Here is a 24,943-nt window from a genome sequence, read left to right on the forward strand (position 1 = left end):
ACAAGAGTAGGCTGCTTGTGTGACTAAATATTTGCAGAGTCGGGCCTTGAGCTTGTGCAGCGCAGTGCAAATTCAAAGTGCTGTAAATGTTTTTAGGGGAAGAATTTTCCACTTCAGAGCGTGAGGAAAGCAGGGAGAGTAAGAAGGGGAGATAACGTTATTAAATCATGAGACTATAGCCCGCGTAATCCGTGTCAGGACGGCAGATATATATGGGTATGCATGCGCACGCCTATGTGTGTGATATATGGAGATACCCGTGGGGCTCTGTGGGTATGCTGGCAGATACGGTTGGATATACATTCGTGTGTGTTTCGAAATAATACATGCCCATTTTTCTATTAATGAGCTTCAGTGTTCAGTGACGGTGCCAGGGGTGAGATTCCTGCTCCGTCTGGGGTTTACTGCTAGTCGTAATAAGACGTTTATAAACACAAGCCTAAGCAGAGCTGTGGGTTTGGAGTTTAATATTTGAATTCCTTGCTGCTGGCTCTCGGTTCCAGCGTCCCACAGCAGAGGAAATCCTGCCCCACAGCTGTCAGCACAGGCAGTTTTGGTCCTGCTCTTCCAAGGTTCGGTGGGGTGCTGGGGGGGGTGCCCTGTACCAAAGTCTTCTTCCAGTGGAGTTTTGCATTTGGCAGGGTTTGGCTGCCATATTTCAGTGAGGAAAATCAATTCACTTCTCAGGCACTGTCTCTTTATATGCTGTAGCAGGAAGGTTGACATTGGATTGAGCTTTTAAGTTTGGGACTTCCAAGAAACTCGTCCTTATTCCATGTTAAAGGCTTGTAGATGCTTTTGGACCGAGTAGCTGTGGCAGTATGTAATAATACTGTAGTATGTATCTTAAAATATATATGTATGATGTATTCAAATATAGATGCAAACGTCATGCGTATATATTATATGTAGAAGCGCACACGTGCATACATATGTCGCATAGACAAATGTATATATGTATGTGCTTGTGGCTATATGTGTGTACATGTATATACCACGAGTAATGAAAGGAACTATTTAAAACCTGAGGGATGAATAGATTGTAGAGTAACATAAATGCCTTGAACCATATTGGATGGGGCTTGGGGCAACCTGCTCCGGTGGAAGTTGTCCGTGCTCGTGGCATGGGGTTGGAACTGGGTGAGCTTTAAGGTCCCTTCCGACCCAAACCAGTCTGGGATTCTGTGTACTGGTAAATCATAGCAGTATCACACAGTGCGGGGGGGGGGGGGTCCCAGCTCTTGCAGAGGCTGTCCCAGTGCTCCATGAATGAAAGGTGGATCCAAGGGTTGATTGCATAAAGAATACTATATTCACTTTGATAGCAGTAAAGTAGCCAGAGCTTCTAAAACGTGTGCTGTTCTGGTTTTGACATGTAGCAGCTCAAACAAATGGCTCATTAAAAGGCTACCAATGTCAGTGGGAGCTTTTTATTTCCCCTGATTGTAATGTAGTTAAGCCTGTCACTTGTTACAGCTGGAAGCAGTGTTCTCAAGGTTCCTATTCCTGGACTCATGGAAATCTCATGTCCATTAAAGAGAAAAAGGGGGAAATTTCCGGATTGTATGGTTGTGGAGAAAAATGTAAAGATTGGGAGCATTAAGGGCTGAAATCTAGCACAAAAGAGGAAAAGATTCTGAATGTATTGTAAGTCTTAGGGAGGTGGCACGATCCGTACCGGGGCAGCTGGTTTTACCCTTGCCAACTGAGCAACCTCTGTCAGTGACACCTAACACTCCGGTGGAGGTTCTGGCTTGCCGTTTGTTTTCCTGAGCATCCAGCTAGGGTGCCTGTGCTAATGCAGGAGCGCTCGTTGTTTGCACAGCTTTACCCCCGTTGATAGCGGCTTCATAAGCTCCTTTATTTTGTGCTTTTATTCAGTAAGCTTGTCAGCTTTTGTGTCAGGGCTGACCTCTGCTTTCGCCTTCCCTGGCTCCTCTGAAAGGGTCACCTCTGTCCCCATCATTTGTAGTAAAAGGGGATTGTGAAGAGAGGTGAACTGACCGGCCGTAGGGCCGTGGGCTCCTACAATGCAGTATAACTTTGCAGGGGCTGACCCTGTATGCCTGGCGTGCCCCAAAAATCATTGGAGTCAGTGTGAGTTTTGGCTGCATAAAGATTGATTCAGGACTGAGCCTCTGTGACTGAGAAAATCCAAACAGGGCGAGAAATGATTCAGTCACCAGGGTTTCCTCAAACCGAGTTGCGGCGCGCGATGCGAGAACAGGTCAGCATTTCCTATCTGGCATCTGGTCTTCTAAACAGACAGAGAAGTATCCGAGTGGTGAGAGTGTTTGCCTTCAGATTCTGTGCACAAATATATTGGGGTGGTGTTTAAATGCAGTGACTCGAGATAGCAAAAAGATGTGGGATTGTGTTTCTTTCCACTCATTTAATTGAAACCATGCTGAAAAGGCGGATGAAAACCATCGCTCTTGCATGTATCTAAAGCGCAGCTTTGTGACACTGAGAATGATGTCCAGCCTAATAGCATTTCAGATAGAGGAGGTATTTTGGCTCATCTCCTGCTTCCAGCTACATTCAGTTTCCCCGTGTGGTTATTTTTCTTGTTATTGTATGCATCCAGCTATCTGTTTCTTACTTCACCGTCTGGGAATACAAACCGTTTTGTCTCATTTCAGACCTTAAAATGGATTGGACAAAAAGCAAAAGGGGGGGGGGGAGGAGAAAGAAATATTTTGGCCAGAACCTCTGTACTTGTTTCTGTGTCTTAATAAGCCACTTCTTAAACGAAAGGCTGAAGAATTACTGCCTCGGAGTATTTTGTGTCTATATATATATATATTCTGTACTTTGAAACATCTGCATGCTGGGTGGTGGTTCATCAGGAGGGGATGAATGTAACCATTTTAGATGCTTAACTGGCTGTTGGGACTTGCCCAGTTTGTAATCATGGTAATTGCACATACAAATACGGCCATGTAATTACATGGGCATTTTTGCCTTTAGCTTCAGGAGTTTGTTTGGAAACGTATAAACGGGGCCCAATAAATCCTTTATGTCTCAGACTTCTGTGCTTTTATAACTCTATATAATTATGTAATAACGTTGCATCTGGAGAGGTTTCACTTCAGCAAAAGCAATAAAGAGCTCAGGTTAGATGATGTGTTTCTGAGCCAGCCCCACGCTAACTCGCTCAGCGCTGTGAGGCTGAGCTCCTGCAAGAACATCTTCTGCTGAGAAGAAAGAGCGATTTCATACAAAACCAAAACTGGATCAGGTCATTTAAGCCTCCACGAGGACTGAAGTGATTACATGGGCACTAACGTAGTATAATACACACCGAATACTCAGGTACTCGGGCACTGAAGGCTTTTGCTGAGGTACAAATTGGACACTCAAATGAAAGAATTACTTAAGAGCAAAGCTCCAGCTCTCTGAGAGCAAGCCTAACACATTATTGTTATTGGCATTCATGGACTGAGATAAAGTAGACCCAAACAGATACTGCAGTTCATTTCTGCCTATGTGTTTGTATGTGTAATTGTTTGTCTTAGGTTTTTCTGTTTGTGGAATGGTTTCCATGAGCGCTGGGAATGCCTAATGAAGACTGACACCTTTTTTGCACCCAGCGTTACTGTAAGCCAACAGTTAGGGTGATACTGCCATTTCCCAGTTTGGGTGCTTGCTAGTTTCCCTCATGGCATTTTTCCCAAGGGATAGCATTACTGAGCTAAAGAGAAGAGCTGAACTCTGCGGATGCTGCAGAAACAGATTTTGACACTCTAAAGGGGTGGCTTTCAATCTGCGGACCTTCAGCCTGCCTTCTTCATCTGCCCTCACGCAGGGGAAGACCTGAAATGCCTAGGAGGAACTGCAGAATCCAGCTTGTCTCTGAGGAAAGAGAAATGTTGTATTCAGCAGTGCCCTTTAATTCCGTGGTGGTGTTAGCTCAGAAGGCTCAGACAGACTCGTGATGATGTGATCCTCTCGGGTAGTTCTCAGCACACCAAGGCTTAACTCCTGCCAATAAGCAGCATAAAAATGGTGTCACAGATGATAAGGAGCAAAGCCAGGTCCGGTCTGAATGGCTCTAGTTTAAGAGGTAATTGCTGTTGCAATCTTTGTTGTGGTCGTGGCAGTAAAGAGAAAAGTCCCTTTTCCTATTTCCAATGTTCTTATCGGCACTTGTGCATCGATGCCAAGATCTTTTCAGCATGTTTTAAAAGAAGATCTTCTAGCTCTTGTTTCCGTTCGGGTTAACATCCGTGGTAAGCAGCTGCTTGGAAATACAGTGCTGGTTTTACACCAAAAAGGAAAACTGTTTACTTCTGTGACATTTTTTGGCACCCTTTTCCCCTTTGCGCGTAGACAGCGGCAGGCAGAGCTAGCGGGACTGTTCCTCATAAATCCCTGGATTTGCTGAGTTTAGCCTGGTCTTTGCTCTTCTGCCTGGCAGGGTCACAGGCAGTAAGAATGTGCTTGGTAATTGAATCTGCTCACAGTGCTTGTGCTCAGCCTCAGCCCGCTCTCGCAGCAATGGCACTCGGTACTGTGGCTCTCTGAACTGGGCTCAGTCCCTGTTCTGGTCTGCATGAGCCCGGCTTCTTCTGCTTCGTGTCCAAGCCCCCTCAGCCTGCAGGTGACCCCACCATCACCTTCCCCAAGCTTTTTAGAGCTAAGAGAGGTTTAAAAAGTCACATAACTCGGGGCACAGCAGCAGAGGAATAGCAGCAGGGCATTTGTCAATGCTGCCTTTTCATGCAGGCTCCTTTGCCGCATGGTTTATTCGACTGCGGGCAGAAATTACGCTTAATTTTACTTCATGTGCATGCTGTTCTGGCTGGAAAGTTGCAATCGGATCCTTACTGGGCTCATTTAACTGCCTCTCTGGCGGGGAGGCTGTAAAAGCCTGTCCCCAGCCCTGTCAGACCCTGTCGCGCTCCATATAAAGCAAGACATCTCTGCTCCACAGGCCTGAAATGTTCTTCTTGTGCAATTACTTGTGCAAGTCAAAATTAATCATTCAAATGTCCTTGGAAAGCAAACACAGGAAGGAGCTGGCACGTAGCTGAAATTGTCATTTCAATGCTTTTAGGTTGAAGAAGTTACTGGCAGATAATAGTTTGGGGCATTTGCCCATCTTTAATGATACTGCGCACAGAAGTCCATCAGATCTAGTGAGAAGCAATTTCTGGCTGGGAAAGGAAAAGTTTTGGCATTTCGGTTGTTTTTCGAGATACACACTGCTTACTTTGCACTTCATCCATGCAGAAACATGAAAGCATGGCAAGATATGTTACACTGATAGTGAATGGCTGTGGGTTTTTTTTTTTCAGCTCTATGGCTATTGCTACCAGGACAGCAATGACATCCCAGACACGCTGACGACCATCACTGAGCTGGGCTCGCCCTTAGAGATGATCCAGCTTTTACAGACATCCTGGGAAGACAGATTTCGAGTGAGTAACAACTGTTTTAGAAGGACTTTTAAGAGAGCGATGAATACAAAAGAACGTGGAGCATGAAGCAGGGGTTGTGTACTGTGCAGTGCAGCTCGCATTAGTGTTTGCTTTGCATACGATCACATGTCGGGTTAGAAACAGTGTTTAGCACTCCCTTTCTGCAGTGTTTAAGATACTCTGCTATTTTGTCTGTTGATGTTATCTAATTGTAGCCGGTTTTATGCTTTTTATGTGGTACTTACAAACATTTCTTACTTGTTAAAGCTCAGGGCTCAGGATTTCTGGCACTGAGCACCGTGCTCTGCAACTGGGATTGGGACAATAGAAGGATGTTATGTTTTCCCCCTGATCCTTATCATAGGCTGGTTGTATAATTGTTTTCTACTGCTTCCTGCTCCGTTCGTCTTTTACTGGGGAAGGGTGAAATATGCGGACACAGGTCTCAAACCCAGGCTGTCCACCGTGTTGGAGCATGAGGATCACACCTAATTTGTCCAAAATGAAGGCAGACTGCTGCAGTGCTTTGATCAAGACGGTGCTGTCTTGCTCAGTGTATATGGGGATGTGTTGTCAGCTGAGGTTAACTCCCTGAGACCTGAGATGCTGCAGGGCAGCAGCAGCCTTCGTCTAAACCACTTTGGATTACATGGCTACATCTGTACCAGAGAATTGAAAGCGTGCCTGACTGATCTCGGAGAGGAACTGGCAACGTGCAGCCCGTTCTGTACTATTCAGTTCTTGCACCCTTTGAATGCCCACTGGAAACAGCCCCTGGATGGTGTCTGGGGATGGTGCAGAGCAGCCTTGGTCCTGGTGCTAGCAAATGTGCATGTGGGATTAAGTTTCTCTGCTCAGGCATGTTCCATCCGTCTGTCTAATACAGGTGGAGCAAGTGTGTTCCCTGTGCTAAGCTTCTTCTCCTTTTCCCCAAAAGAAGTGTGGTCTTAATGAGCAGTAGAGGTACTTGTCACAGCTCCCGAAATACAGGACCTGCCTTTGGCTTGTCCAGGGAATGCGCACGGTGGACTGTGGCAGTGATTACACATGAAGTAAATGACCAAAAGAAATGTTAAATTACGGGTTGTAAGCGGGGGAGTTTCCTTTTAGCATGGATATTTCCGAGTGAGCCATTGCAGAGGGAGATGAAGGAGAATTTGGTGAAGGTGCTGAGCTGATTCACAGAGGTGGAGTTAAAATGAACTGCTGTAATGAAGTCTTAGATAATGGCATGCTCATTAGCTTGTCTAGGATGCAGCTAGTGCGGAGAAGGAAGAAGTAAAAGCCTGTTTTCTTGACACATGAGACCATGATCCAGAGCAAGGCCCTCATCTGTGTGCTTTAAAGCTTGCTCTAGAGGAGCATTTGCCATCCCAGCCTGGCAGCAGGTACACAGGGCAGCAGACCGCACACAGGTTGTCTCTGAGGGATAACTTCAGATGTGCTCAGCCTCTTATGAAGGACGCATTTCGGTGCTGCCCTTAGCCTGCCATTTATGCCCTGAGGTTGAATTTGGATTTGACTAACTCGGTGCCAGTGGCTTTAACAGTGTTTTCAAAGGGAAAACAAAGATTATATGTGAACAATAAAAAGCTTGCTAGGCTGAATAAGACCTGTTATTAATTTAGCACATCGAATAAAAATTCCAGTATTTAACCGTGTTCGTATTAGTGCTGCGTTTGCATTAATACGTTACGTAGTGGACTCTAAAGGAATGCACGAATTGAAACCAGCGCTGGGGAAAGAGGGCCGAGCTCAGTGTTCGTCCAGTTGGCTGTAAGAGTTATTCACATTTCTAACCTGCATTTAAAAAGCACAGCATCAGCGCAGAGCTCCCAGCCCAGCCTCAAAGAGGCACATGAGGGCCCGCCAAAGGGATGGGCACACCTGCTGTGGAGCTCCTCTTCTGGGGATCTGATTTCCCCTTCCATGGGAAAAGGCAAACCAGAGGGAACCAGTGGGGGAAAAAGGATAGGAGCCAGTGGGAGAAATGATAAAGCAGTCAAAAGGCAGGATCAGCACAGAGGCAATAGGGGCACCCGCTGGAGCTTCAGACATGGGTGCAGGGCAGTGCAGCCAAAACTTCCAGACCTGGAGCTTGTAAAGGAGCAGCATGAGGCTGTGCGGTGAAGGCCTGTGCGCAATGTGTTATTAAAAGTTAATGCTTTTATTTCTGTTAGAAGCAAGAATAGCAACAATGAGCCCTGCTTCAAGAAGAGTGTGGGAAAGCACTGCTAAAGAAGCTTATTTTCCTTTCAAGTCTCTAAGGGTTTTACAATCAACTGTGTTAATCCTGTGAAAAATACCTTAGTTGCAACATTCGGTTTGGAGGATAAGTTATAATGCCTATGTTAAGTCATGTATTCAGCCTAAGTGGTTTCAGTTATACACTTTGCACTGAGAAAACAACACGAGGTACCCGCATCTCTTGCGTTTCAGATCTGTCTCAGCTTAGTTCGGCTGCTGCATTATTTGGCTCACTCTCCCCTTGGCTCTGTGACGTTGCTGGATTTTCGGCCCCGGCAGTTTGTGATCGTGGATGGGGAGCTGAAGGTCACAGATCTGGACGATGCCAGCATCGAGGAGAGCTCTTGCACCAGTAACAGCGACTGCTTCATGGAATTCCCTGCAAGAAACTTCACCCTGCCCTGTTCAGTTGAGGGACGCTGCCAGAATATGAATGAAAAGAGGAATCTCTACAACGCCTACAGGTACGTGATCAGATAAGGTAGAGAATTAGGAGCAAGCCAGAAGTCCCCAGCGTCTTTTCCAGTTACTGGCACCAGTGAGCACATACGGTGTCAGAGCCGTGACCCAGGAGTAAGTGAAGCCATGAATAATTGTTTCATTTGTGAAAATACATTGCATTTATAACTTTGGGAATGCTTTGCATGCTTTGGGTGTGATTCACCGCTCGGTCTAAATTTGCCTTGGTTGAAACCCGTTGAATTCTTCCCACAAGTAGAGATTTTCATAGGAGTGATACAGAGGTGCCTGTGGAGATGGGGGCCCACTAGCCCTGTGCTGGGACGATTGGGGCATTTCTTAGGTGTGATTTAAGAAGGATCATCCCATGGTTTCTACCACCAGCTGAGCAAAGGGCTCAGTTAGAGCTCAGCTCTCATCCTGCGCTCCAGCTTGACCCGTGTGCCAGACCCTGCCGTGGTTTGGTGATAACAGGCCCTGACGTCAGTCGCTGATGATCTGGGGTGGAATCCCAAAGCTTTCAAAGCAAGGGGTTCTCCGTTTCACCCCACTCCCCTGCTCTCTGCATGGGCAGGCACTGGGGGGACTCGCTCCTGGTGCTGCTGTGTGTAAGTGATGGGACGCACGGGTGATGGCTCACACCGGGCCGTACTGAAGGTGTTCAGTTGACACATCCACCTTCTGCATTTGGCTTTAAAGGTTTCTGTGGGTTTCCCATGGAGTCCTTCTGGGTGATGGCTTTGTGCTTGTGGTCTCGGCTCTCCCCCACTGGCCATCGCTCCCCTTGGAGGGCTGTGTGGGATGCTGGGGGAGCAGTGTTTCCTGTTTCTGGGGAGCTGAGAGCTGATGCTCAGTGACATGCTCCTCCTGCTGGGGCAGGCGGCTGCCTTGTCCGATCCAGATAGGAGGATGAAGGATCTCAAAGCAATGCCATAATGGTGTGCTCATTTCTTAGACTTCCCTTTCAAGTATCACGCCATTCACTGCCTGCCAGACCACAGCGAGGAGAGGCTGCTGCAAAGAAGAGTCTTCTGCTTTGGTCCCAGGGCACTCACCAGCATGTGTGATGCATTAGCTGACCACACTGAAATGGGCCACACCACATGACAGCCATCTGCAGTTTGCAGCGCGGAGTTTAGCGTGTCCTGCAAAGTTTTCCGTTCCCATTTGCTTGGCTTAAAGACCTTGCTTGGCTTGCTAGCTTTTGGTTAAGACCAGTAAAACACACCAAATAAGAAACCTTTAATAGGCACCCGTCCATCCTTGTCTGAAGTGGGGATGCGCCTGCGATGCGGTGGGCTTGCAGCAGGTTGCTGGTCTCGCTGGATGTCTCTAGGTGGATGCGCTCTGGTGTTGCAGAGCTGGAGGTTGCCCTCAGTAAAGGGTTGCTAGTGCTGTTAGGTAGAAATCAAAAGCAGCAGTATGTCAAACAGTGCATAAAACCCCTGGTGATTTTAGAATACAGCGTGCCCTAGCCTTGAGAGCATAATGAAAGCTATCTAGCTGGGTTCTTTATGAGGTAAATGATTAAAGGAGAGAAACCATTTAGGAAGATAACTCTTATTATGCAAGAACTGGCTCTTCTTGACTCTCGAATGGTTACCCTCTGTCACAAACGTGTCTCCATGGGTTTTCCTGCAGATGTTTGGAGGAGCAGTTTTCAAAGCACTGGACAGCTTCAAAAGTAAGGGTAATTGATGTTTTGAACCGTCGGCTAATGGCTGAGGTGAATTCTCCAGCATTGACAATTCTTGACTAGAGATCAGCTAATTCTCAGAAAGACATAAAGAAAGGAGGGAAGAAGGCTGTAGGGACAAATGTAAAAGGGTCTGGGAAGCTGTGTTATGGAGATCACAAAAGATGCCACTGGCCCTGGAATCAATGGGTAACAAACGTTCCTGCAACTAGGTTGTGCAGGCACCAGTGTCTGTACATGCCAGAATTTCACATGTGGGTGTTTGCACCCCACTTGCAGCACCGTGTGCAGTGCTGATGTTCCCAGCATAAGGACATGGAGCTGCTGGAGCAAGTCCAGAGGAGGCCACGGGGATGATCAGGGGCTGCAGCACCTCCCGTATGAAGACAGGCTGAGAACACTGCGGCTGTTCAGCCTGGAGAAGAGAAGCTGCGTGGAGACCTCAGAGCAGCCTCCAGTGTCTGAAGGGGGGGGGCTGCAAGGATGCTGGAGAGGGTCTCTTCATCAGGGACTGCAGCGACAGGACAAGGGGTGATGGGTTCAAACTGAAACAGGGGGAGTTCAGGTTAGATCTAAGGCAGAAGCTCTTCCCTGTGAGGGTGCTGAGGCGCTGGCACAAGGTGCCCAGAGAAGCTGTGGCTGCCCCATTCCTGGCAGTGCTCAAGGCCAGGTTGGACACAGGGGCTTGGAGCAAGCTGCTCCAGTGGAAGGGGTCCCTGCCTGTGGCAGGGGGCTGGAACTGGGTAAGTTTTAAGGTCCCTTCCAACCCAAACCAGTCTGGGATTCTGTGATTCTATGTTATATTGCTCTTTAGATTTCTAGATGTATTTTTATTGGCTGTTTCATACTCTTTGTTAAGAAAACCTATCTAGGGATTAATCTCATATGGGAAAATGGTCAATATTGGTTTTGTAAGGGATGAGGAAGGCAGTTACAATCTTGAGGAAATATTCACTGTGTAAATAAAACATGTCAGCTCAGTAATACCTGTGTCTGTGAGCAGTTCTTGCTATCAGTTACTTAGTTTTTAATGTGTGCTTATGGAAGATGTCCTCTCATCTCCCTCCTGAGCATCAGTCCCTGGAGGTTTCTTTTTGACAGTGTGGCTTCTGTGTATGAAAACCCATTTACTTTACTTTGCCAAAGTAAAACCCCCACAAGGCTTCTTCTGGGTTTGAGAGCATCCTTTTAGTTTGTAAAAGTACAGATGGCTTTACAAATAGTCACAGTCCAATGGGCTTCACAGCAGTCTTCTGCGTTAATGGCACGGTTGCATGTAGTTATTAGGCAGCATGGTCTAGGTCTGTCAGGCAGCTGGGTGAATGCTCTCAGCTATGTATTTATTTGAGTATAGGATGTGATCGTATTCCTTGAACAGGCTTGTAAGCAATAGGAATTTTACCCCTTACGTTGTGCAGTAGTTACCAGACATTTATAATCTCTCGTTTTGGCTTTCTCAATATGAGTTACTTTTCCATTGCAGGTTCTTTTTCACCTATCTTCTTCCACACAGTGCTCCATCCTCACTGAAACCGTTACTGGATAAGATAGTCAATGCGACAGGTAATCACAGGTCATGGGGAGCATTTCCTTTTTCCGTGTGACTGTCATGTTTGCAGTGGGAAAGATGCTGCTGTTATTTTCACTGCAATAGAACCACATTGGTTTTCTACCCAGGAGAATATTTCCCCCATACAGAAAAGTGAGGAATGGCCCCATATACCAGAGGGATCCCGCTGGGAACTTTATCTCAGCTTTACAGAGGAATTTGCTTCCTGCTGGCACCGGGGTATGAGCTGCATCAGAACGCAGTTCCTTGTGGGATCTAAAGGAGCCCCTGTCTCCGCTAAGTGGAATTTCAGTGACAAAAGCAGGTTGCTTCCCCATTGCCAGTGGTGCCAGTGGTGCTTTTATATCTGAAAAGACAGAGGCAAGTGATATTACCATAGATCTTTACTAGGGTAATGCCTAAAGGACGAGAGTAGTTGCATGTGCCTGTAAATCTGATTTGAGGGTTTTCAATGCATTGTTTTATACCTTATGCTGTGTGTCTGGCTCATGCCAGGTTTGAAACCCTATTTGAGCTAAGACAGGGATTTCATGTCCGCATCACAACGCTGCCAAAGAGCAGGGGCACTGCTGGGCTCTGCTTCTGATGAGGGCTTTATTCGAATGCAGCCTTCTTGTGTCCTGTGCAGGCTCTTCTTGGTCTAACTCGTTTGTTTTCTGTGCTTTTTAAAGGAGAACTTCACTGGGGCATAGATGAGACGGCTGCTCAGCTAGAGAGAGTCTTGGAGCTGTACAAGAGTGGAGAGTACCTACAGAACACGACCCGCACACCGAAAGCTGGTAAAGTGGGCTTTCTCAGAACTTAAAGCCAGAGACTGTCTGTGTTTGAGGTTGGGAAGGGCAAATGTGCAGGAAATGGGGCTTGGTGGCCCTGGAAACCATGACCATGGTGATCTGCTGTCTGGTTTTTGCTTCCTGGGTGTCTTCTGAAGCTGCAAATGTCGGAGCTGCAGTCACCGTCCCTGCAAGTGTTCGCACACCTTGGCGATGAGCCTCAGTGCCGTGGGTTAGTGGTGGCCTTGGCAGTGCTGGGGCATGGTTGCACTTGATGATCTTGGAGGTCTTTTCAGACCTAAATGATTCCATGATTGCCTCCACATCGGGTTTGTGGAGAGCACTTTTGTCACATCCCTGTACTTCTCTGCTCCTGCGGATCAGAACCTGCCCAAACATGAGTTGGGGGGAATCTAACCAAGGTGCCATAACCCTCTGTGGATTTCCTGGGACTGACAGCAATGTCTTGCAAAGTAAGCAGCTGTAGATTGGAAAACTGGAATTTGTGCTCGCTAGCAATAGAATGAAAAAGAGAAACAAAGACGGGATGAAAACAAAGCTGCAGAGCAGTATCTTTCCCATAAAATCTCCCCAGCACCACAGGTATGTAAAATGCTCTTCAAGCCGCTGTGATGCGAAGGGATGCGTATTCTTCCCGGAAGGATAGCTTGGGGAATTACACACATCAAAGGCGATTATGTATGATGGAAACGACTCTTAAGTCTTAACAACTGAAAGCTGGTTTGCAAATGATTTTTGTGTATGCACAATATTCATGTCAAACTGTCAACGTAATTGACTGCGAGTTGATAGGAAAATTATGGCTCTGCTGGAAAAGCTCCGTCAGGAGGGAAAGATGGGTTCCAAATGAAGATGAATGTTGGCACAGGGGGTTTGAAAAGTTCAGTGAAGCATTTGCTCTGCGAAAGAGACACAGCAGCCAAATTCATTCCTGTCGTAGCGCTGTTAACCTCCAAGGGGCCGTGACACCAGGGATGAATTTGACCCACTTATCAGAATAATTCCGTATTTATTTTGTTGTAAAATTGGCAGGAAAATCGTTGCAGGTGTTCATTTAACTTTCTAATTTTCAGCTTTTCATCACAGTCTGTGCTGAGTGATGCCTGTCAACGCAGCAGAATGATTTTCAGCAGTACAATCAATAGTACAAACACTTCCTTTGTTGAAGAAGTGCCAGGAGGGCTGAAGTTTTTCTGTGGTGCCGGTTGATTCCAGATTGAGCTGCCCTATCAGGACAAGATGAACTTTTGAGTTTGAGAGGCTTGTTGTGTTTATAAAGAGTCACAGGGAGAGAAGCTCAGGACAGTGGTAGGAAATGGAACAGTGCAGGTTTCGATTAATACAAAGCAGGGCTCCATGTGTATTCGGCCACTGTAATAATTACACAGTTTTGTGATTGATAGCTTAATTCTGTAGAGCCCTGGATAATATAGCACAGAACCTGCTACCTGTGTTCATGGCTAGGAACACCCTTCTGTGCAAGGAGCCCTTTGTATCTGTAGGACACTGCTCAGGGTTTTAGGCACTCCACAGCGTGAGCAAAGACGTTGAGAGTCCATCCGTGGTTTGTGTAACGTATTTGGCCAGTCTGCATTAAAGACCACGAGCGTGGTATTAAATTCCTTGATAGGAAAATGTTCTCGACTAATGGCAAGCCTGAGGAATCAGATATCTTGGTGGAAATCACACTCAGATTGAGATGTTTGCAGACTTAGCTGCTGTGCCTTTAAGGTATGCAGGCCTGTTTCTCGTTTGTTCTAAGGAGACTTTAACCAAACAGAAAAGGGGTTGTAATTTATTTCTATTTTAAGGCTCCCCTTCCATGCCATCAAAGTATGAAGAAGTCATTTTGTGAGGGTGAAAATAGGCCTACCTACCCATTCGTATCCCTTTTATTCCAAACGTATTCCTTCCTAAACTGGTATTTGACTGGTAATACCACGCTAGAATTCGTTTTTAATGTTCTCAGTCCAGAGATGATGGGGTTATAAATTCTGAATTATAAATTATCCTGAGATAATTTATTCTGGAAAAAGAACTTCTGGAATAAGAAGTTCTCCTGTGGTACAGTGAAGTTGCGGGGACGGACGGACGGACGACAGTGCTGCTGGAAGGGACTGGTGCGCAAGTGATCAGTGTCTTCTGCTGCCAGGATGTTCCCAGCTGAGCTGGCATCCTGAGCACCAAACCCAGGGCTGAAACGGGTCCAGTGTTCTGTAGAACTCTTGGTAGGCAGTAGAGGAGAAGATGGGTGAAAAGGGACAACTGTGCTACTTTCCTCAGCTATCAGCTGGGATCCTGCTTTGGCCCTGTTAGAGGTCTAAGAGGACACTGTTCCTCTGAAAGCAAAGAAAAAGTGGTTTTAAAGTCGTGGGATTTTTTTTTTTTTTAACCTTTTCTGCCTTGTTCTACGTCAAAATGAAAGTTCAGGGAGGCTTTTCCAACCCTAGGGTGCTAGGCTAAGGTAAAACCAAAGAGGCCGGTTTGGTTTTTAAGCCACACTGGAGTTAATCAGAGCTTTGCATTCGTATGCTGGTGTGCCAAGGTCAGGCTGGCACAAGGTCAACTTGATTTTGCTCCAGATAGTGGAAATCTCACAAAGTGTCTGGCTCCCAGGATTTTTCAGTCTCTCAAACAGTAGAAATGACAAGAATGAACAGTGCCAGTCTCCTCCGGCATCTAAAGGGTTTTGACAGAATAAAGCCTTTCTGTTGTATAACCTCTTTTGAAATCCTAAAAGCGGAACTAAAGGAGAATTCAGATCCAAGATCTGCAAGGTTTTGTTTTGGTTTAGATTTTTGGGCGAAAACCCCACTGAAGGTTCATGTAGTGGTGCTTCAGAGCTTGGCTTAGGTCTGAATCTGTTGGTTTGGATAGAGCATCGTAAATTTGTGCTAGGAAAGAAGAGATCATGATCTTGGGCATGCGATCTAAGGCCGTAATGAAAACATTAACTGAGGAAACAAGTCTGTTATCTATGTGAACCTGTGTTTTTGAAAGGGAGACCTCGTCCTATGAGCACCATGAAGTGAGAAAGGTGATACTGATAATCGTGAAGGAAGTGACATGACGAATGTTCTTGTCAACCCTAGTGTTCCCGTAAAGAAAGTTTAACAAGATGACATAGTCATATTACAAAAGGTCTTGGATATTAAGCTTTCACTGTGCTTCAGTTGTAAAAGATTTTATAGTGCTGTAAATTATGTTATGCTCTGGACTTTGCTTTAGTATCTTAGAAACAGAGTAGAGGCGCGGGAAACATTCGATAGCTATGTATGTGTTCTGTAATCATAAATCATACTACTGTTAATGTTGAGATAGGAACATTACGGTGTTTAAAACAACACCATGAACAAATACTTTTATATTCCATTGACTGTTGGTCTCTCCTGCTGGAATCCAGAAGAATGTGGATTAAACCCATGTATTTCTTGTGACACGTGTTATCTTAAAAAGATTAAATCATTCCATTAATTCTTCAGATTAAGAAGACTATAAAAAAAGATCTGTTCATCTGTAAAGTCCTGCCCCAGTATCAACATTTTTATTACTTCAATTAAGTGACACTGATTTGTACCAACTGGCTGTCTGGCCCCTGAGCTAAGCCCCAGCCTTTCAGTTACCTCAGAATTTACTCAGAAATGCGTGAAATCAGCTAACACTAGTAAGTCGGATAGCTTTGTTATTCATTAAAGCTAATAGATGACCCATTATTAGGCCTGAGGGCGTGCAGGCCCAGAGAAAGGCATCATTAGCTGCTGCTGTTAGTTGAGAGTTTGTTCTCGATGCTAGACTAGCTGGAAGGCTGGACATAAAGCAAAGACCCGTTGTATTTTCCTTTGTCTTAAAACAATTTGGCAGGATTATGCTGTACGTAAATATTTACAGTACAACAGTGTTTTGAAGAAAATACTCTGCAAGGTCACTATAGCAACCTGCTTAGGAAATCCTAAATCATAGAATCATTTAGCTTGGAAAAGACTTCCAAGATCATCAAGTCCAACCGTTTCCCCCCCGGAATCTTCTGAATCTGAAGCAGTGGAGGCTTATGGAGCTGGTTTTCTTCCCTCTGGTGCTTTCCTTTCCAAGTATTCCATCTTCTAAAGGCAGGGAGCCCGAGCAGCTTTGTGAGTGTTATCACATTTACAGCGGGAAGAGCCATCCTGTGGGCCCTGTGGCTCACTTCAGGCTGCCTCATAGCAATCCACCCAAGAGTGATTGAAATGGGGATGAGGAGCGGTGGTGTTTGTGCTCGTGTGTGTGTGCAGGGTTGCTGCAATATTGTTTGAGGCAGTTGGTATATCCTGCTGCAGGCCACAGTGTGAAGGCTGAAAGTACGTGGCTGAAGGCTCAGCTGGGAACATAGTGCAGCCCGGTCCTTGCAAGCCCAGATTCCTGCTTTATCTGGCACTTGTGCATTTGGTGTTTCTTCTGCAGAGACATCACGGCCGCTTTGTGGCCAGCGGCGGGGGAAAGGTTGCAAGGACGGGCAGAAAGTCTCCCTCCATGCCCTGCCTCGTGCAGACATTCCTTTGCATCAGCAGGAACACAGGACCTTTGCACTCGTGCAGCGCTGGGAATATGGTGGGGCTGTGCAGTGACCCATGGTTGTTGCTCACACGTATCTCCACTGTCGTGCAAACCATTGCCCTGTTCGCTGGGCAACCTGTTCTGCTGTTGCTAAGCTTCTCCAGGTCCCGCTTTTGGCAGCGTGCAGCAAAACGCCTTCTGCTGATGGCATAGGTCCTCAGCTGCTTTGGAGAGCACTGAAGAAGTCACGAGTGTCTCTTACAAATCTCGTAGGCATGTCTCTAAGCTTAAATTCCCTGCGCAGGTGACTCTACACACCTTTTGGCTCGTCCATCACCACAGTATCGTTGTTTTGATGAGCAAGCGGGCCAGGTGCAGCTCACAGACACCCGTGGCACTGGTTTGAGCTGGTTGCCTTCAGGAGCTTGGTGTATGCTGCGGAGGTAGCTGGGGATGCAGAGCAGCCCTGCAGCCCAGGGAGCAGACCCGAGATGCGGCAGGGAAAACGCTCCAGCTGTGTCATGTTAACAGGAATAAAAGGCAAGGGAACATGTCGTTCTTGTCCTTATTTATTTGTGTTTCGGTGACAGCCTGCATACCGATTTAAATATGGCTCTACTGTAAGCACAATGGAAGCATATAAAAAGAGGCGAGCCTTCCTTCGCTTCCATCCTGCGTGCGGGAAACAGCCAGAGGATGGAAATCCTCACCAGAGGAGCAGGGCTATCTCCCAGTCTGACGGCAAACCCGCGTCCTGCCAGGCCTCCCCTGCCCTTCCAAGCGGTTGGGATTCGTCAGAAATGATTGAAAGCAGAGACACGTGGGATAGGCCTAGCATGTCCTTGTCTCAGCCATCCCAAGAAATAGCTTTCCGTCACACAACTGTGCTCATGGCTCTTTGAGGCTCGCTGTCTTTAAGTGTGAGGTATTGGAGCATGAGGGACGTTTCAGTCTAAAAAATGAAGCGTGCTGAAACCAGAAGTGTCTTATTGGCCATTTAGGCTCCCATTCTGTTTTCCGTAAGCTCCCTGGGAATCGGTGGGGACTGTAAAGCAAAACGCTGCTCCATACCGCTTCTTGCTGAGATTGGCAAGATCAGGCTCTTTCGACTTACTTGTAAGCAAAGCAATTAAAAGCAATTCCAGAGGCAGCTGCCAGTGTTCCTCTCGAGAGTGGAGGAAAGGAGGAGGGGGGAAAAGGAGCAATGTGATTTCTCTCTCAAGGATGAGCATTACTGCGCCTGTGTCATTGACCCGTGATGTATTGGCAGGTGATAACTAGAAAAAAAGACCTGGGCACATCTCCAATGAGTAGCTGTAGTCAGTAGTAAAACTGCAATCTGGCTGCTGTGGCTGGAATAAACGGTCATTAGGCCTGATTAAAGTCAGATTTAGGGGGATCCAAGCAAGCTAAAAGGGGGAAACCACAGGCAGTTTCACATAGTTTATTATATACTTGTGGAGTTATTTGTATGGCTCAGTCTAGCACAGTGAAAATGAGTGTGCAGAGGGATTGTAGTCAGCTTTGAGACAATGCAGGTGATTTTCGATGGAAGGCTTAGGCCAGGATAAAACAGCGTTTTCATTGACCAAAGCAAAACGTGTAAAATATACCAGAAGTCTGCAAAAAATATCCCAAACCCAAGCTTTGAGGATTGCCCGGATTCAGCACGATGTTTTAAAGCTTCGCGATGTTTACGGGGCAGGAGGAATGCTTCCTAGCAGGATTTATTTGTATCACCGTGAGCAGGGAATTGGCTCTTGTGTGTTATTCTGGAGTAAATGTGTGGTGACATCCAGATCAGGCTTAGCTGTATTGCTTTGATTTGCTCCAACCCTCCCAAAAGCAGCAGATGGAGAAAAGGATTCTTCTTCTGTTGCGTTGCCAGGAGCGGTGTCGGGCATTTCTCTGATCTATTCCTTGCCATTACCTGGACAGACTTTATGCACTCTGTGTCAGGTTACGTGTATGTACGCAAAAGTGTAAATTTACAGCTGCATTTATAGTATTAGGCAAGTATTTATTGGTTTTAAACACCATTAGTCTGGAAATCGACCAGAACTTTGACCTTTTTATGATGTGATTTACTGCCGTGAGCCTTCAAATTCCATGGACTCCATTTAAGCAACGTTTCAGGTCTTGGCAGGACAAAAACCTGAGCCGGAGCTGTCTTTAAACCAGTGGAGTATTGCTTAATTGAACGAGTAACTGCACTGTCGTGACCGAGAGGATCGTTTAAGGGTGCAGGGGAAGCCTGGCTCTCCTGCAGGCTGGGGCTAATGTCATTGCCAGGGCACTTGTCAATGGAGGAGCCCTCAGGTGTCCTTACAGTTCGTGTGAGGGGAGTGCATTTCTTCACAGCTCATACAAATAAGGGCTAAGAGGTCAGCTCCCAAATTTGTCGCTGTGTAAACAAGAGATTCCAGGGGCTCTGCTCCTTGCTCTGCTCGAGATAAAGCGAGCTGTGGAGAGAGATGTGGTTTCCTCAGACCGGTGCTTGCTTGGTGTTGCAGTCAGTTTCTGCTCAGTTCTGTTATTATACAATCATAGAATGGGCTTCAGCTCATCCACCTCCAACCCCTGCCACGGGCAGGGGCACCTTCCCCTAGAGCAGCTTGCTCCAAGTCCCTGTGTCCAACCTGGCCTTGAGCACTGCCAGGGATGGGGCAGCCACAGCTTCTCTGGGCACCCTGTGCCAGCGCCTCAGCACCCTCGCAGGGAAGAGCTTCTGCCTTAGATCTAACCTGAACTTGCTCTGTTTCAGTCTGAACCCATCACCCCTTGTCCTGTCGCTGCAGTCCCTGATGAAGAGCCCCTCTGCAGCATCCTTGTAGCCCCCTTCAGACACTGGAAGCTGCTCTGAGGAGATCCTGTGTTGCCTTCCCAGGGCGGCACGAGCGCCTGGCAGGTTTGAGAGCATCAGACAGGGTGCGGGGCCGCTGTGTGTCCCATTCTGTGGTCTAGCATTCTGTGCTGCCAGAAGCTGCCTGTGTAAATCTCTGCTTTGTCTTAGACTCCAAGGGCTTTGTTTTCACCTGTGCAGCACTTGCTGATCTCCCAGCCAGGGCAAATGCTCTTTGCATGTGGGTTGTGCTGCTGTGTGCCAGTTACACTGCCCTGTTCCCAGGAATCATTGCAGTTGGTGATGGTTTCTCCCATGTAGATACTGGCAGGGAGTGGGCAAGGACAGCCACAGGGCTCTGCTGTGTGTGAGGCCGCCCTAAGGAGCAGCGTGGAGGTTTCCATCCTCCCTTGCACCAGCAAGCCAGGAGCTTGCCATCACCATTGCAGTTATTCACGATCCAACCCTGTCAATTAATGTGTCCCAAGCTGCCCAAATGATTTACCAGGCTCGGTTACCTTGAAGAAGTCAATGGAGAGGGAGAACTTTAACTCCTACGTCTGACAGGGCCTTGTGTCCCATAAATCACTGCTGCTCTCTTTAGATCTGTTTACGTCAGCGAGAACCTAACCCCTGACAGCTGTACTGGAAGCAGTGCTGAGGAGCATATTGAGAGGCATATCCAGGTGTATTGAGAGGCATATCTGTGAGCAGAACGTTTTAAATGTTGAATAATGATTCAAAATAAGGCTCTTCTAGATGGGGTTCTGCCTTGCATGGAGAAAAAGACATGACATGACATGAGGATGCTCTGATGGTGTGCTGAGGGATGCTGCAGCTCCCTCCCAGCCCTGGCACAGAGCCTGGCATGCTCCAAGAGTATTCTTGGAAAGGGCTAGGACATGCTCCCTGCTCATGCAGAGAACCAGGCGGGTGCTTCATCTTCTGCTGATGTACAAGGGCCATCCTTCTGTGAGCATCCTCTGTGGCGTGGGGTTTGGCACAGTAAAGTGTTAGGGGGAGCTCCCGCAGCCATGGAAAGTTGTGGGTAGTCCTGTTTTGCATCCAGTCAGCGTGGCTTGTACACTGATACAAACACGTGGTGCCACTATTAACGTATCAATATGAGTAATTTGTGCTCATTATTTTAGTGACGTTGGCTCGAGGTGCAAATCAGTACTCAGCAATTACCCTCGAGAGAGAATATAATTCAGTTCCATTGGATTACTGTTACACTGTACAGATGATATGGTATCTATCCAGCCAGTAGCAGTTTGATTTAGGCTCCAGCTTTTCTTCAGAAGAATCATAAAATCAGCCATGTTGGAAAAGCCCTTTAAGCTCCTCCAGTCCAACCATTCCTCAGCATTGCCAAAGGCACCACTGACCCACGGCACTGAGGGCCACACGGTGTGTGAACACTTGCAGGGGCGGTGACTCCAGCAGTGCCCTGGGAAGGGATGCGTATACATTCTTTGATGGAGAAATGACCATTAGTAATGGGGAACTACGTGGGTTTTTTCCTTCATGTGCATAAATCTGACATTTCTGAATTAATGGAAACTCTTTTGCCTTTGATTTAAGTGGGACATGAGCAGCTCTGATTTTGCTGCTTCGGAATGTTTCTCATGATACTTTTAATGAGCCAGGCTTAAAATAGAACGTATTTGCTGCATTTGTTTCCCACTGTTTGAGACTGTGTGGTGTGAATGAGCACTTCTGGATGTGTGCTTCTTTTCCCACTTGAAATACTGGCAGTTCAGAGTAGAAGACACACTCGCCTTTGACTCGGTGATGTTGGTACAATGTGCTGTATGAAGTGCTAGCAGGCTGAATCCGCAACGTCAGGCAGAGAGTGCCTCAACTGAAGCGATTTAAGAATAGGCTGTGAGTCAGGGCAGGCAGCTCTGGTTTCCATAATAGATACAATTAGACAAAATAAAGGGCCTATTAAGTTTTTTGAATAGGGTTGGGGGATGAAAGGGGAGAGGCGAGAGGGAGCCGTCAGTCTGCACATCTGGGTGATAAACAGAAATGTTTATAAGTGATGAGTTGGGTTTGCTGATGCATTCATTAGAGAAACCCCTGTCAGCGGCTGGGAAAGTGAGAGGAGCTGCGAACAGGGAACAAGAGGCAGCTCATAAAGGCAAATGAGACTGAACGGCAGCCAAGGGAGAGGAGGAACGGGCAGGGCAGCGCGGAGGCGCGGGGCAAGGACCATGCTGACATGCTCCCACTGCTTGTTTTCCTCCCCCTTCTCTTCGGAGGCCCATCGAGCGACTCCCCCCTTTGTGCTGATCTGAGCAAGCAAAAAGCGTTTGCTTAATTAAAAGCCTGTCTTTTCTTCCATCTGAAGGAGCCTGAGGAAAATAGCGCGCTCTTCTGAAGGAGCGGGCGGGCTGGGAACGCCTGGTGGGGTCTCCCCCCGACAATCCTGCTCACTGTGAAGAAGTAGGACAGTGAGTCGGTTCATTCAGGTGGATGCTGTTTATTCAATGGGACGTTCTTCCTGTAAAACTCCTAATAAAACCAAAGCCTCACCTACGCCGCGGGGAAGGGGAAGGGGTTTTGTGCACAGGCTGTTTATTTGCAGACGCTTTCTGGAGGAAAAGGTGAGAAGAAAAAAGCAGGGAAGGAAAAGGAAAGTAAGGGGCAGAGCTATAAACACATCTGGGAGTAAACCAGGGCTGGAAGCCTAGCCCGTCACCTTTCCCATCGTATAGCCTGCTTCTAAGCTGTTCTAATAAGCCTTGCCTTTTAAAAACAAGCAGTTTGGTGGAGCTCTCAAACCGATTGCTTTGCTCTGGTTGTTTGCAGAGTACAGACGGGTGCCTGAAGCTTTTATTCCCGATGAGAACTACAGATGCTGGCCATCATACCATCATAAGGGCTGTCTCCTCTCTGTGTTCGATGTCAATGAAGCCATTGAGATCTGTGATAGCTACTCCCAGTGCAAAGCTTTTGTCCTTACCAACCAGACGACTTGGACAGGTAGGTCATGGCTTTAAATTAACCTTTCCCATTCATGTGGCTGGTGCAGTTTGACAGAACACCAGACAGGTTCTCCTGTGCATCTAGCTGGGTGGCTGGTGGCAGAGATTCCCTGCCTCTGGTGGGAACGCCGTGCTTCTAAGCGGTAGGGCTTTGGCTAAAGGACGGTGGGAAGGGAAGGTTTTAAGCCAGGTAGAAACAGAGCTTCCAGAGGAAAATGCTGTTTGCTACCACAGCTCGTTTTCTTGTCTGACAGAACGCACTTGCTGACAAGAGCAGTGTTGCCTCCGCACACGGGGCTGTGTCCCTGCTGTTTTCTGCTGGGGCCGGGTCAGCTCCCCTGCTCCTGGCTTTGGGAGGAAGGGTGGCTGATGCCTTGGGAAAGACGATTGAAGTCCTTGCTCGGCCATAGACTGTAGTGTGGCAGGTTGCTTAGACTCGGCTTTCTGTCTGTACATCTGCAGTCACTACATGTCTTAACCTTAAAGTCAAACTCTGCCCTGTGTGCAGTTGGCTGCCTTAGTTGTGCTTAGCTAAGCAGCATAAACACACGTCACAGCCTACATGTGCCTGGTAGGTCCCCAGCTCTGAAAGCACCATAAATAAGTAGAAACTTCAGTCAGTTCGTACATTTCAGAGTGGTTTAGGTGCTGCCATGGCTTTCTGCATTACTTTGTCATTCTGGGAGGTGTGACCAGAGACTTTCATGGAACCTAAAAAAGACTGATGTACCCGTGGCTAACCAGTGGCTACTAGATCAGCATGTCAGACTATCTATAGCCAGACTACTAAAGTTAATTGATATGCTAAAATAAATATTATTATGGCACAGGGAAACCCATAGGAAGTTTAGAGCAGCTCCTGCCTAATATCAAGAGCAAATGAGGCATAGCAGTCTTGGTCTTGTTTACCGTTCCCTTCACCGTGTTGTTCCTGATGCATGAGCACTTGGGTCTCTGAAACGCAGCGTGGGAGTTTGCTCAGGTGAGGCATCCCATCTGATGCAACAGCAGTGTGAAGCATCTGGAGAAGGCAGTGTTATGGGAGCCCTCTAGAGAGGGCGTTTGGTTTTCCTGCAGTTAGAGAGAGGAAAGGCAGGGGTTGAACTGCTGTGGAAAGTATCTCTGATACAAGATACAAGGACCGTGCTGTGGTTCCCACACGTACCGGTGGGTGAAACCTCACCGCATTCAGCCCCCATTGGCCGCTGGTGTATATATGGCAGGTGCCTTGCACCACCCAGGCTGTTACCACTTGCTGGTGTTTGTGTTCCAGGAGCAGAACCCTTGTTCTAGCTGATTTAAAACCCAGAGTTAGTTGCAAAGTGATCAGTACTTTGGAGCAAGTTGTGTTCAGCGTGCGTTGCACTGAGCAGTTTTGCCAGGATTCAGGTACACAGAGGTGGTTCTGCTCCTGTACAATGACATTAAATCCTTCCTGAAGCCTGAACTCAAGCCTGGTTTTGTCAGTGAGGGAGTCTTTAAATAATGTTTTAAGATCGTGTGACATGTGTGTTAAAATCTTCATTTACTGTTAGCTGCGCACAGCCGCATATTGAGCATAATAAATGTAGTGAAACCCGGGGAGATCTGCTGTCCTTTTAGATGAAAGCACTTCAGGTTTATACCATTTGAAGTTGAGGGACAGTTCAGTCGTGGGCTGCCTGAGGAATGCAGAGGTTGAAGAAGAATGTGAAATTACCGTATTTTGAGGTAGGCAGCATTTTGCTCATCCCTTCTAAATTACTTCTTTTCCTTTCTCCCCCTTTCCTCCTGGGTGCAGGTCGGCAGCTTGTCTTCTTCAAGATGGCCTCAAATCATATCATGCCTGATCCTGACAAGATAACGTATGTGAAGGTGACAGACTGACACCTAAAGTGGCTCCGTCTGCCCTGTGAGTGATAAGAGCTGTTTGTGTATAAATATAGGCAGCTGTTAGGTAGAAGGTGGCTGTGGCCAGAGGAATAATTGCACTATTACTCATTCTAATCTATAGAGTGCTAAAGAGAACTTTAAAGAAATCACCTGCATGACCAGGATGAATGTGCAATAGAACAACGTTTTGAAAATGTGATTTTTATTTCTATTTCTATTTTTTTTAAAACAAGGCAGAATACAAAATATGATACACTGTTAGGGAATCGTTTGGGTAGTGAACTGGCTGGCAGCTCTGCCTGCTCTGACCAAGGGTAGCATGACATTTCTGACCTCTGCGTGTGTGTACAGGGACCAGAGGTGTTCGTTTCTATGGGAAGTCTGTATCCTGCACGCTGATGCTTATTTGGGCACATAAAATCACAATGGAGTAACTGAAACGTATCAGTTTATAAGCTGAACGGCAAACGTTACTGAAGACAATCAGCATTTGTGTTGCAGCTATCAAATACGGGGT

The 24,943-nt window shown here is 46.9% G+C and overlaps 1 protein-coding gene across 1 annotated transcript in view; it reads left to right on the forward strand.

The window, feature by feature from the left end:
• PKDCC (protein kinase domain containing, cytoplasmic) overlaps positions 1-24,717 on the forward strand; it is a 31,798-nt gene extending 7,081 nt beyond the window's left edge. The window contains exons 2-7 of the mRNA XM_057398525.1: positions 5,301-5,423; positions 7,863-8,134; positions 11,309-11,388; positions 12,067-12,174; positions 22,379-22,552; positions 24,335-24,717. Of these exons, the coding sequence (XP_057254508.1) occupies positions 5,301-5,423; positions 7,863-8,134; positions 11,309-11,388; positions 12,067-12,174; positions 22,379-22,552; positions 24,335-24,420 (843 nt within the window). The 3' untranslated portion in view covers positions 24,421-24,717. The remainder of the gene's footprint in view (positions 1-5,300; positions 5,424-7,862; positions 8,135-11,308; positions 11,389-12,066; positions 12,175-22,378; positions 22,553-24,334) is intronic.
• The last annotated feature ends 226 nt before the right edge of the window (positions 24,718-24,943 follow it).

Source organism: Pezoporus wallicus, unplaced genomic scaffold (assembly GCF_028554395.1).
Source record: "Pezoporus wallicus isolate ANWC-B61680 ecotype Strahan unplaced genomic scaffold, APGP_CSIRO_Pwel_v1 contig_11493, whole genome shotgun sequence".
Lineage (NCBI taxonomy): Eukaryota > Metazoa > Chordata > Aves > Psittaciformes > Psittacidae > Pezoporus > Pezoporus wallicus.